The 13,960-nt window shown below is 36.9% G+C and overlaps 1 protein-coding gene across 5 annotated transcripts in view; it reads left to right on the top strand.

Moving 5' to 3' along the window:
- Positions 1-292: 292 nt before the first annotated feature.
- Positions 293-13,960, top strand: part of PDE1A (phosphodiesterase 1A) — a 300,656-nt gene continuing 286,988 nt past the window's right edge. For all 5 annotated transcript variants that reach the window (XR_007517882.1, XM_049887595.1, XM_049887593.1 and 2 more), the window contains exon 1: positions 293-855. Coding sequence is in view for 4 of the 5 variants with exons in the window: in XM_049887595.1 (XP_049743552.1) it covers positions 803-855 (53 nt within the window). In the remaining variant the exon portion in view is untranslated. The remainder of the gene's footprint in view (positions 856-13,960) is intronic.

The raw sequence follows: 13,960 nt of genomic DNA, 5'->3' as shown, positions 1-13,960 counted from the left end.
AGTGTCGCCAAGAGGATTGAGCAATTTTTTTTGTTTTCCTAACTTTTGGAGCTCTGGCCAGCTTCACATGAGCTTCTATCTGTTCAAATGGTATCTTTGACTTCAGCCACGTGTAGGTTATTAGGTTATGAGTGCCAAAAATGATGAGACGTCTCCACACTTCATCCAGCATGCATAAAAGCTAGATTATAAAGTAATTCTAATCTCTTGAAGAGGAGCCAGCCATGCAGCCCGAGCCCATCTTTCTTCATCAATGTGTATACAGTTCTTATTTTAACAGAACAAACTTGCAGAGGGTACTCACATGGGACTGCTGAGCCAGCTGTCCAACTTTTATTTTGAAGAAGAAGAGTTGAGCCTCAGAACAGCCTGTTTTAAAGACAGGGAGGGACTTAGCCTTTCGGAGCTTGACCAGCATGTGGAGGGAGTGCTCTCATGGCTCCAAAAATTTAGGCAGCTCCTACCTGGGTGTCACTCGGGGTAGGGAGTTTTCTATTTGTTTTGCTCTGTTTCTGAGGGTCCCGTGCAATTCTCTTGCCCGGATCAACGTGACTCTTGGTTTTTGCACACCCTGCTCTGTGGGGGAGTGCCCCACCGTGCCTGTCTTATGTGGCCTCTATGGACACACTGCTCAGCTGGCAGCGAGCAGGGAAGTTTTCTCCCAGCACCCAAAAAGAGAAAGAGGAAACTACTTTTCCTTTCTGGGCTCCTTGAAGCACAATAGAGCAGAATAAACTTCCACTTTCCCTCCCTGGATTTTTCTGGAGTGGTTTCCAGGAAGAAGTTAAACCTTCACCTTTAAATGGATGACCATGTCACAATCAGGAAGAAACATCTCCAAAGACCCATCTTTAGGTAAGTAATGCTGTATTCCAGGTGGCTCCAGGGCTGTCAGGAACAGTAGTTTCTCGTCTTCATCCTTAACTTGGGAATTCTTGCACTAAGCTACAGCAAAGTAATAGAGTACCTAAAGTGTAGCTTTACATGTAGCAAAGCAGTCTTTTTATTTTTTCTTTAATGAAACTCTTTGCACAAGCTCTTATCAACTCCTCAAAATATATTTTAAAAACATCTCAGCTATTAAAGCACATGAATGACATGGCACTGGAAAAACTTTTGAAACCTTGTGCAATCCCTAGCTCTTCTCGATGGTGCCATTGCCCTCTAAATGGGAAACACTGATCTTGGTTTTTTGAACTGAATATACTCAGGAGGCAGTGATTTAGTGCTGTGAATGCTACACCTTTCTGGAGTAATGGGTAGGGGGAGAAATTTGAACTTGTTTGCTACTGTTCTAGGGTGTACATTTTATACCTAGCTCAGAACTGTCAGAATAGCAGTTAAAGAAGGAAGAGGCCAATGGGAGAGATTTTTCACAGTGGTGGAGTCTGTGGATTGATTCTGTGGTGGAAGCTATGGCTAGGCAAGATGGAGATTCAGTATAACGGATTGAGTTAAGGTTTTGTTTTGGGGGGAGGGATATTCTTTCTTTAAGAGAGCAGCAAGTTCTTCATTGACTCTAACTCTTGATTCTTTAACGCTACCTCTTGTGTACTTTAAAATTCTTAATTCCAAATTCCGAATTGTAAAATAGCTGGAAAATATATGCAATTTCTGCCTTTAAAACATAAGATAAAAAATTTACATATCAATTTTGTGTTTCTCACAAAATAATATTTTCCACATAGTTGTGACACTACAGGCCCAATACGAAATGTTACAGTCAAGTTGCAGCTACCAATTGTTGATCTAGAATTAACTACAGGATAATAGAAGTTTATGGATGGAATTCCTGACATTTGGTGGCTGTTATATAATAAGAGTGGATCTCAAGGAGTGTGATTATATAAAATGTGGCCTTTTTACGTATGAACTAAGCATTTGCATAGCATTATTTATAACAACAATATGTTTTTGAATAAATAAAGTGCTAGATTAAATCTGCTTTAAAACCTTCCTTTGGAGAAACAACCAAAAAATCCACAATGACTCCTAAAACATGGGCTCACTTCTCATTTTTCCTGACAAGTTCTCCCAACCCTATGTAGCTCTCTCTATTTTCCCCCAATTATGTCTATGACTTCAGAAAGGCATGATAGTTGGACAAAAGACTCTGAAGCCCACCCCACTGTGGTACCATTCAAAGAGGACATCTCTATAGCAGGGTGGGAAGGCAGGGTTGTGTTGGATCCAGCCAGATCCCCTTAGGCATCATCTGAAGTGTGTTGCCCAACTGGGGAGCTGTTGGGATTGAATCAGGTGGTCCTTCACTACTGGTCTCTGCCAAATTATCATCCCTTCCCGATCAATTATATGCTCAGATGCTACTCAGAGTTGCAATTCCCTTCTATTCTGTTTCTATTCTTTTTTAGATAAAGAACAGATCCTTTATGGAAGTTGAATCCTTTGCTCAGATAATTAGAATAAAATTTGGTAAATTCAAATGATTGGTTCATGATCCTGGTAATGTAGAAGAGAGAATGCAACTACCAAAGAGATCATACTTTCAACCAGGCAATTGTTTCAAGAAAGTGTAGAAATGGGTCACTAACTGAAAATAGCTTCAGGCTAGATGTTGAGCGGGATTGGCCTGTTGGTACGGTGACAGCTGGATTTGCTTTTTCAGGGTCTGATGATTGTGATGAGTAGAAAAGGGAGGTAGAAAGTGTATTAAAAAAGGATAAAAATGACTAGGCATAATTATTCAGAGAAAGTTTTTGGCCAATCTTCAATAAAATACAGCATGGACTTCCTAATATCTAGTTTTGCTTTAGAGCAGGCTGGAAGGTGGTTTATACTGGCCTTTGGCTCCTTTAACTCTTACACCCCGCTTCGTTTTCTTTGTCAACCTCTTTTCCTGGATACCCTGTCCCTTTAGGCTTTCCCTGGACTGTCCAGTGTCTTGCATTAAGGTATCTTATTCAGGCCTACTCTTTCTGGTTGGAGGCGCATGTAACAGGCCTTTCCTTTCAATACATACTTATTTGTACACCACTGCCTAAGGTCCTTGCACACTGGTTCTCAATCCACTTGGTAAACAGATCTGTGCGAGTCTGTCCCATATGTGTTAGCGGGGCAATTTATAAGTTGAGCAGAAATTTTGTGAATATATTTTATCTATTTGGAAACATTTCATTTTAAATTTTAGGCATTAAGACAGATAAGTCCAGGTTTTTTTTTCTTTTTTAAATATCTGACATACTGATACTCCTCCAAATTTCTGTATTTAGGGCTACTTTTGCCTACAGTTGAACCCATAGCATTAATTCAATTCACCAAGCCTTCTCTGATTGATCACAAGTGTCTATTTACTGTGCTAGGACACTTGGGAGCTCAGACATGGAAAAAAATCCTTATCTCTGCCCTCACATGACATATCACCTCGTATATACCCTAAATAAGAACTGTACAAGGCAGACTATGGGTACCACAATGGAGATAATACTGTCCTAGGAGGTTTCAGTAGAAAAGACAAATTTCAGTAATACCTTTTTTTGACACTTAACTGAGGGAACTGAGAGCAAGGTTTTTTTTTTTTTTTAATTCCATCTTTGAGAATGTCTACTACAATGATGATTTCCAGTCCTCTCACAGAGCTAGGTTATCAAATCTATTTTTTAAAAAATCTTCTTTGGAAATTTTTGATATGCATTTTCACACCAGGTCTGTGAGGCAAGGAATAGAGGCAAAGTTTTTTTATGGCATAGGTGGACGCTTATATTATTGATTTCATGCACATCATATTGAACTTCGAGACCCATGAGAATGTTCAACCCTGAGTACATACAAATGGTGCATCTTACACCACTTCGTGATTCTGCCTGCCAACACCCCTGCTGCTCTGACTCACGTAGCAGGAAGACGATGATCTCTCCACTCAGGTTTTATCATTTTTGAGAAAGGGAACACTTTCACAAAAGTTTATTGATGTTTTTTTAATCAACAACACTGAACATTGTTTTTTAGCACTTACAAAAGAACTCAAGGTAAAATTGCATCAATCTGTAAAATTTAAGGTGTGAATCAACGCTTAATTGCCGATATGTTCTATCTGTACATTTCTTTGTAGTTTTTTTTTTTTCTATCTGTACATTTCTTTAGGCTTTAAAAACCTGTTTTTTCTTTATTACCAGACAGTTTTATACCTGAATCAAAATAATTAATTTTTTTATATAAGTGGGTTCATCAATTTAAGTCTTAATATTATGCTTGTGCCTTTTATCAAGTCATAATACATTCAAATGAAGTACTTCATGTAACTTCCATAAAACAATTGCTGAAGATAGTTCCATCTTCTTTCTTACTCATATTGCTTAGTAAGATTTCTATTTTTCCATGTGATAAATCAAACTTGGACTTTAATACCAAGAAAAATTTGTTTCTTTTAATAAAATTGCATCAATGAACATAATCCTGATCTGAATTTCGCTTCCTTGAAGAGTTTAAGTCTGGGTTCAAGTCCCCCTACTTGATTCAATATTCGATTGTATCAAGTTCTATTTTATGTACATCTTTTCCTGTTTGTTGCTTCATATTCTTTTTAGGAGCAGGTAGGGAATGAAATCAATAAAAAATTAAATCAATTGAAATAATTCTTATATGTTAAACCCTATTTAGCATTCTTTGAAACTGGCACCTTTTTGAACCTCTTTCAGGGTTCCAAAATGGATAAGTTATTTTTGTGGTGATTTTCCACTAGAGGTAACTAAAACGCCATAAACAAAATCGTGCAAATGGTTCCTTATCAGCCATAGACTTGAGCACTGGTCTGTGCAGCCAGGACCTGAGACAATAAAGTGCAAGTCGAATGGTTGCCAGAGCCCAAGACTGATGAAATCGTATTGGGTTCTTCACAGCATTTGGAACACACTGTTTCTTCTCTTTCTGTCTTTTCAAAATATTATTTTTACAACTATCTGCTAGTGAAGGAATTGTGAGTGTGTTTTTGGCAGGCATATCCTATTCACACAGAGATGCAGAAAGAAGTAGAATGAAATTAAAAAAAAAGCCTAGGAAAAGAAAGGCAAATCCTAATTTTGTTTGTGGACCTAACGGAGATCAATGGTTGGTAACCTACTGCTGTGTTTGAATTGTAACTTCAAGGTTCATGGTCTCTGCGTTATAGAAAAATATCATAAAGTATTTGTTAAAATTGTAAACCTTTTAGATTGCGACAAATCTTATTCCCATGTTTAAGCTCAGTGTGTTAATATTCATGTCATAGATGAACCAAAAGTTATTGACATGCAGGGGCCACAAGGTGTTTCAGATTTCTATACATTAATGAGGTGTCTAGCACCTGACTGATTCACCAATTTATGGTAGTTTACTAGGCAAAGTTTCTAAATAGATTCAATTATTATGATGTTTCAGGTCCATTTTTCCACAGTATTTTGGGGGACAATAAAACACCTGAACAAACAATGTAAAATGTAAAGTCACTTAAAAATGTAAAGAAATTGTAGTACATTGCTAGATATTGGCATTTTTGTTTCACAAGTGTTTAAATACTTATGATATTCTTTGATTGACTCCTCTCTTAACCCTTACCTCTCCCCAGAATACATACTTTAGACAGAAATATGATTTAGTGCAAAATCATCAGTGAAAAAAAATTACCTAGAAAAAATTAACTATGAACTGCTGAAGTAATATAATATATTCAGTATCCTCTCTTTTTTATGTAATTAGTTTCCTCAGAGCAAAAGGTCTAAGCAACTAAATTCTGAAATATAACTTTTTATTCTACCTATGAAAAAAAAAATTTTTTTATACCAGTTTTGGGCTGTAAGTTGGAAGTGGTTATGAAATTCATTAAAAAGAGAGTGAGGGAATTTACCTTCAAGTTTGACATAGATTCAAGTTTTAATTAAATCTAACCAATAATTTTAATGTAAATTGTGATTAACTGACAGAACAAAGCAATTATATTCAATTATATTTAGGTCATCCTCCCTTGCTATGAAAGTGAAAACTACTTCTGGAAGGTAGATCGAAATGAATTCAAAGTTTATGATACTGTAGTACAGCATGTTAGTTAATAGAACCTATTTCATAACAGGCATACTTACTAAAAAAATTGATCTTTTTGTTGTCTAGGCCAGGGTGTTATTGCTCCTGGTAAAAGGTTGTTGTATAAGTTATAGAGCAAAAAGCAGACACAAAGTGACTTTTAAAATTAGATCAAAGCAAAACAATGACCTATTTGAATATATGGCAAGTCATGTTTATCATGAAAAAAACTATCAGACATCATCCAATAGTGATAAAAGTACTCTAATTTTAAAGTGGTCAGCAAAAGTAGATAAACTGTAATTTGTTGTGTTGTCAGATAGTAGTAATTTATTGTCTTTGGAATTATTTCACCTGCAGTTAACAAAAATTTAAATTACCTCCAATGAACTTACGATCATCATTAGCAGTAGGTATTAGTATTCATTGTGACTGTTTATTGAAACCTTACTGTATATTTAGGCAAGTTACTTGCGTGTGTTTGTAGAAACTCCATTTAATGCACAATTAATTTTGGTTATGGATCCAGGAACAAGGGGCAGATTAAAGCATGTGAAAGTAACTCTTGCTCAGGAGCTACAAAAATCGTGTTTTCTAAGCTAGAACAGCTTGGTGATAAATTTGTGTTTATCTTGGCCATTGGTATGATTTAGTAATGGCTTTTCAAAGATTGAGAATGTTTGAAATTAGGACAATTAAAATCACACAGGTAAAATGATGTGCTGAGGAAAATTTAATGGTTGGATTTCATCTGGAAAAATTATATTTATTATAATCAGCTTGTTACACGTAGTGTTTGGTGAAATACCATGAAAAAAAAGTCATGCTGGTGGATGCTTGTTTAGAAAATGACCTGTAGGTTTGTAGAGAAGGAATAAGGTTAAAGAACTCTGCAGTATTTATAAACCCAACCTCTCCAATTCTGCGACTGGACTTAACATAATTTTGACAGTTAGTTCTCATGGGAAAGCTTCAGTTTATTTATGTATTTGATTATGGGCACTTGGACATGAGCTCTAATTGAGGAAAATCCAACATTTCCTGAAATGGAGCTGCTGGAAGACTATGGGGCAAGTCACCGTGCATTTGAAGGAACAGATGGTAATGTTTCCAGATTTGTTATCTTGTAACAATCCAAGCCTGCTCTATAAAGCCATACTCTGGCAATGGAGAAGCATTAGTTCTGAGTCAAACTGGCATTAGCTGGAGTCACTTTGGTAACATTCCAAAACCAAAACCAAACCCACTGCTGAGTCAGTTCCAACTCAGAGGAACTCTATAGGACAGAACTTCCAAAAAGGATTTCCAAGGAGCACCTGCTGGATTCAAACTGCTGACCTTATGGTTAGCAGCCAAACTCATAACCACTATGCCACCATTAGCCTTTAGGATCTCAGAATGTTATTTTTAGAAGTGTGCATGTGTTTTTTTTTAATCAATCAAAACAGATATTTAAAAATTAATTGTATATTTGTTAGCCAATTGTTTATAAATACTGAGTTATGAGCTTTTGTCATGAAAATCATCACTTCAGCTTGAAAAATTTTAATATTTAATGTAATTCTTTTAAAGGGCAAAGAGCTTGGAACAAACTGGATAAAAACGGTAATGCCCTGGGTGGTGCAGTCATTAAGCACTCAGCTGCTAACTGAAAAGTGGGCAGTTCCAACCCAGCAGCCACGCCACAGTCTGCCTCCATAAAGTTAGAGCCTTAAAAACCCGACATGTAGGTTCACTATGAATGGGAATCGACTCCACGGCAGCAGGTTTGGTATTTTTTTTATAGGGATATATGACTTTTTAGGACCACCTGTTTGTTAGATCTCCTCTAACAAAAATTGTAAATGATTATGTCTATTCCAGAAACAACATCTCTGTGAAACTGTAACACAACCTAAGACAGAAAAAAGAGACTGTTGCCAATATCTGGGCCTACTAATTAAGTATTTCCTGCTCAGTCCAGCTGCGTCCAATTGTTCCTAACGCCGAGATCCCACCGCATTTTATCTGTAGCTTACTTTCTTCATTATTATTATCATTACTTGAGTATCAACTGTCCTACAAAACTGTAAGGTTCCTGAGGCTAGAAACAATATTAGATTGATCTTTGTATTTCCCTGACTTTTGGTAGGTGTGTTTCGTAAGTAAGCACTTACCTAGTCTTCAAATTTAAGTGCCTCCAGGGACCAGGTTGGTACTATAAATGTATGAAGTAGGAAGTGTTGGAAACTGTAGTAGATGGGACACAAAGGACATTCAGATTCACATTTTTTAAAACACAGACAGACTAAATAAAATCCAGCTGCAGACTTCTAGCTGGTGACCCTTGAAATGAATGAATGATCAAATGAATAATTTGCTAGGTCCTCACAGTTATCTTCTTTCCATTTTCACAGTGAATGATGGTTTCTAAGGCTTGGCTATGAATTTTGGCATCTGTTATCCAAGAGGATTACTAGGGGCATAGGTACTTGGTTTTTGTGTTTGTTTCTTACATTAGCTAAAATCTGTATGATTTACAGCACATCTGTACTGATAATTTATATACAATTTTATAGCATTAAAGAGACAGCTAAAGAAACAAATAACTATTGACTGAATCAAATGCAGGAGAGTCAACCGCAACTTGAATTATTATTATTATTATTATCAGGGAGCTCAGTGCATATTGTCCATTCAACCTTAGGACAACTTTGACTTAGAAAGTACTTTTTAAAATGAGAATCTGTGTCCGAATTACTGCAGTCTTTGATTTACAGTTCTCTTTTCTCTCAGGAGAATTGTAAGAATTCAAATGCTGTCTTTCACAGGACAGCCCCTCAAACACTGAAGACAGCTGAGTCAGCTATTGCTGTGTAGAAATCTTCCTAGAACTTGGTGACTTAAAACGACGTGTATCTACAAGTCACCTGAGTGGTTCTGCTGATCTATGGTTGTCTCCATGGGACTCTTTCATGCATCTGTGGCCAGATGGTGGGTTTTGCTGTGGGCTGACTGGTGTAGGATGACCTTAGTTGCAGACTTGGCTCTCCTCTATAAGCCCTTTACATCCCTTCAGCAGGCTACCGTGGACATGTTATCATGGTGATAGCAGGGATCCTAGAGAGGGGGAAGTGGAAACTCACAAACACTTTTTCAAGCCTCCGATGGAGTTAAGTTTCTTCTGTCCCATTGGACAAGTCAAGTCACATGCCCAAGTTGATGTAGGAGGGAGTTACCAGTGGTTATAGATACAGGGAAGCATATACAGTTGGGGCAATTAATGCAATTAATCCACTCTGAAGGCCCTCAAGCTTTTTCTGAATCTTCTTTCCTTACTCCATTTGTAGTTCATTCAGCCATTGAAGAGACAACACATAATTTAGGTCTTTATTTCACGTTGTTTAAGTTGTCTGAGTGACCAGTGAGGATAGGAAAAATAAATAAATATTAACAGAACAGTGAGGTCCAGATGACTATCATGTGGCCCATGAACCAAATATGACTCACCTGACTCTGAGGTTGTAGCATGCCTGAGGTTCCTGGTTTAAAAAATAAAAAAAAGTTTTACCTTCATTGCCTAACACATGAAGTATTACACCCGTAATGACTGCCCACATTTTCCCAGTTCCTTTTGGATAATTGATTTAGTGCCACACTAACTGACTTGAGGAAATTAGTTATTTTAGTAGAACCTGAATATAATTACATATATTTGGTCAGTTCAAGTTATAATTCCACTACAAGTATGACATGAAAAGTGTTATAATAAATCTTCCATAGGCATTTGAATTACAGTTGAGTCACCTGCATAATGTGCATTCTCTTGGGATGTATGACTATTTACAAAAATATATTTTTCATGGGATAGATTTATGAGACTGTGGTCAATTACTGAACCCACCCCAAACATCACTATTATGAGTAAATGTTTTTATAAAAGCCACAGATTATAAACCTCTCTTTTAATTTGGTGATTCACAAAATGAATCGGTTTACTATCAACATTAGAATTCCCACTTATAAAACAAAACAAAAACAAAAAGGCCATAACCTCAGAGATTCGGATTCAGCAGGTCTGAGGCAGAAAGCTTTGCTATACTTCTACGTGCCCCCCAGTTTATGTTGATTCATAGCTAGATTTGTGAACCACTTTCCTTAATGATAAAATTTATATACAAATAGGAATGGGATAGTAGAGTAATTTGAAAAACTTTTTATAAGATCAGCATCACCATTGGAACTATAAGCCACGATTTTTATTTTATTTTTTCATTCAAAAAATTTTCTTGGGAACAGGGAGAGAGCTAAATTTCTCTGAAAAATCTTAAACCTGTTTTCGGGATTAAGGTCTGTAAGCTACAGAAATAAACTACCGTGTGCTCTAAAGCTGTGGTTTTCAACCTTGGCTGGGTATTAGACTCACAGGGAAACTTTTAAAAATCCTAGTATGCAGATCATCGCTCAGGTCAATTATGTCAAAATCCCTGGGCGAGACATAGGCTATGGTATTTTTTAAGCTCCCTAGATATTTCTAATGTAGTCAAGTTTGAGCACTACTGCCCTAAGGAGAAGCACATATGAAGTGCAGTGACAGAAGAGTAAGGGGAAGGTTTGCATTCTAGCCAGGGCCATTGGAGAAGACTTTGAGGGAGAAATATTTGAGGGTGAACATTGAACATTGAGAAAAGTGCGTAGGATTTTAACAGGCAAGTGGCAAAAAAAGGAAAGAACCTTCAGGAAGATGTCATAGCATGAGCAAAGCCATGGGACTATGAAAGTGCATGAAGTGTTTGCTCCTGGAATAGGGAGAATTTCTGATTGGCCAGCGCAGAGCTGTGCCTCTGTGTGTATAGGCATGTGCAACTGAAAGCGTGCTTAAGGCTAGAGAGTCAAGGGCTGTAGAACATTCATTCTGTTAAAAAGAAAAAAAAGGAAAGAAAAGGAAAACCTTTTTCCAGATTCCTCCAAATTTGAACTAAAATGCAGCCAGGTAACTCAGGACAACTTGTGCAGTGACATGCAGATGGCTGCACTGGCACCCATGTGGTCTGATGTTACAATTGACAAATCTGATGAACTGAACTCTCAAGGCTGGCATTTCCGAAATCCTATTCCATCATAGAGCGTCAGTCTACTGAGACACTCTGAACAAAAAGCATCAGATGAGTTTGGGAAGTGTTGCCTCTCATACTCATTCCCTTCTTAGGAACTTAGCATAGTAGATTTTTTGCAGTAAAGCATGTTTGTTTATTCTAATATTCCCCCAGACATACTCTATTTCTGCATAATGCTTATTAGTATCTGTAGAAATTACTGCGTCTCTGATTATTTCTTATTTACGTTACCTGGAAGGTAGCCAGAAACCCTGGTGGTGTAGTGGTTAAGTGCTACGACTGCTAACCAAGAGGTCGGTAGTTCAAATCTGCCAGGCGCTCCTTGGAAACTCTGTGGGGCAGTTCTACTCTGTCCTGTAGGTTCGCTATGAGTTGGAATCTACTCGACGGCACTGGGTTTTGGTTTTGTTTGGAAGGTAGCCTGACCCCAAGAAAATTCTCTATAGTTAACATTTTTTATTTCCTCTTAGAGGAGTTCAGCAAAGTTGCCTCATTGAGACAGTAGTTAATGTTTTGTTACATAACTGAGATGGTAATGAGTTTAAAAAAAAGGAAGAAGGAATATTTTGAAAAGATTGAGAAACGATGAACAATGTCACATAATTGAAACAGCCTAGGGTAAATTAAGATATAACAGATGGGAGTTCTGTGTGGATTATCACACCCAGGTGTCATTGTACACACAAGTTTGGCAGCATTGTGCCTAGCTCATGTGTTCTTTTCCCCCTTGTTTCATCTGAAGAGATTTTTTTTTTAAATAGTATTTCCCTAAATTCATAGTTAATGAAAAGCAGACAGTTCAAAATCTGCAAATAATGCCATTTTGAATAATGATGGTTTACACTTGGGGAGAATTACATATGAAGAGTTTGTATTTATTTTTTTACATCTGTTATACAATCTGTTGACACACTCTCCAGTGTGATAGAAATAAAACTCTGCAGATCCCCTTTCATAGATGAAGAAATTGAGGCTCACGGGGTCACAGAGAGAGGAAGACATTTAAGAGTACTGATGTTGAGAACAAGCAGATAGCTTGCCATTGCAGACTGCACCTTCATAACTGATGATGTTAGGAGACCTTAATGCTAATTCCAGACCAGCCAGATGACCCTCCCTCTAAGTATAAGGCATTCTCACTAGGCAAGGAAATGATTTGCATCACTTTTTTAGATTATATTTTTAGCTACTCAGAATATGTAATATTCTGGGTTTCCATGAAAATTTTATTTTCTGGAGGTCAACAGAAGAAAAACCATAACTGAGCAAAGCTAAATTACTATGTGCTCTTGGGCCGTGTGCTTTACTGTGATGACTGCATAAACACAGACTTGACACGTACATGTGATGCACTTACCGGGAATTTTAGAAACATGCCCTGTTACATAAAGGACTGTCTTCAGAAGAAGTAAAGAAAGTGGGGGGAAAATAAAGATAAAGCTTAGCCTGTTGCTCTGAAAGTGCCTCTAAACAGAAGAGATTTGTTGCTCTTGTAATATAAACAGTGTTACTAGGAGCAGAGAGACCCTTGTAGATCCTGAAGGATGTGCTGCTAGGATACGCAAGACCAGGACTAGATTCAGGATTTGATTTAACTAATAAAATGATTAAAACATAATTGGATAGTAGCCATCCTATGAATCTATTTCTCCAGGCATAGTTTTCCTTAAATTTCCTAATATCCCAAAAGGTGGAAATTTGCTGTTTTATTTTAATGTACTTTAGACAATTCTTGAGTGTCATAAAACTTTCATGTCTTGTTTTAAAATATTTTATTTTGTTTTTTTCCCCTAAAATTTTATAGTAATAATAATAATTTATTTTTTAGAAGGGAAAAAAATCCCACATTCTCTTAAGAGAACAATATAATGCCTTTACAAGGCTATTTTCTCTACTGAGAATCAAATGTCTAGAAAATCTTTAGTAAAGGCAATATATTTTATGTGGTACAGAGTAGTAACGGTGTAATTTGTTTTAAATGCATTCCATTTATATAGTAGGCCCATAATTTCATGGTGTTTGGTTTCATAATTATCCATACAAAATTCGTGCTTATTTAAAAGATGGAAAACACCTTCTGATTGCAATCCAAGGAGCTGACAAACTGTACCAAACAACCATTGACCTACATATTATATAAAAGTTCGTGTCGATATTTGTGTACCAGATTTTAGACACACTGATGTAGAAGTTAGACTGGTGAAACCGAACAGTTTTGATCACTGTGTATAATCTGGATAATTTGCTCTGCTTTATCCTTCTTCCTACCTACAAACACCATGTTTTCTTCTCCTTATTAACCCAATTGGCAGTATTTAGCTTAACTCATTCATTTAATGGAGGTTATGTCAGCACTGTTCTGGTGAAGGATCCTAGCTTGCATCAGGTTTTTCTTTTCTAGGTTTAAATATCTAGATAACAATGATTGTTATTCCCTCCCACTCTCTGATCTTTTCTTTCTTCCTCTTCTGCCAGACACTGGAATGCTTAGCATTTCCTATATGAGAACAATTTGCTTTATGTGCAGAAAACTAGTATTTATGCCAGTGAGTGTATTATCCTGAAGAGTTCTACCTATGTCTGTAAACATTAGGACATTCAAGGATACACCTCAGAACTATAAGCTTAAATCTGAAGAGACCAGGGTGTCAGAACTCCTAGATGGATAATTGGTTCTGGATTGTTCCGTAAAGCTTGGGATCCCTGGGAAGGATCTGAAACTTCGCATTTAAGACCCAACTCAGACTAGAATGCTTAGGTAGATACCTCATAACCTAGTGAGTTAGTTGAAAGTGTCCATTCTAAAATAATCTACCCTTAGCTCTTCTACTCCTTCAAGTTACAATTCAATT

This window comes from Elephas maximus, chromosome 6, assembly GCF_024166365.1.
Source record: "Elephas maximus indicus isolate mEleMax1 chromosome 6, mEleMax1 primary haplotype, whole genome shotgun sequence".
NCBI classification, from domain to species: domain Eukaryota; kingdom Metazoa; phylum Chordata; class Mammalia; order Proboscidea; family Elephantidae; genus Elephas; species Elephas maximus.
Note: the sequence above shows the minus strand (reverse complement) of the source record. Positions and strands in the feature narration are given on the sequence as shown.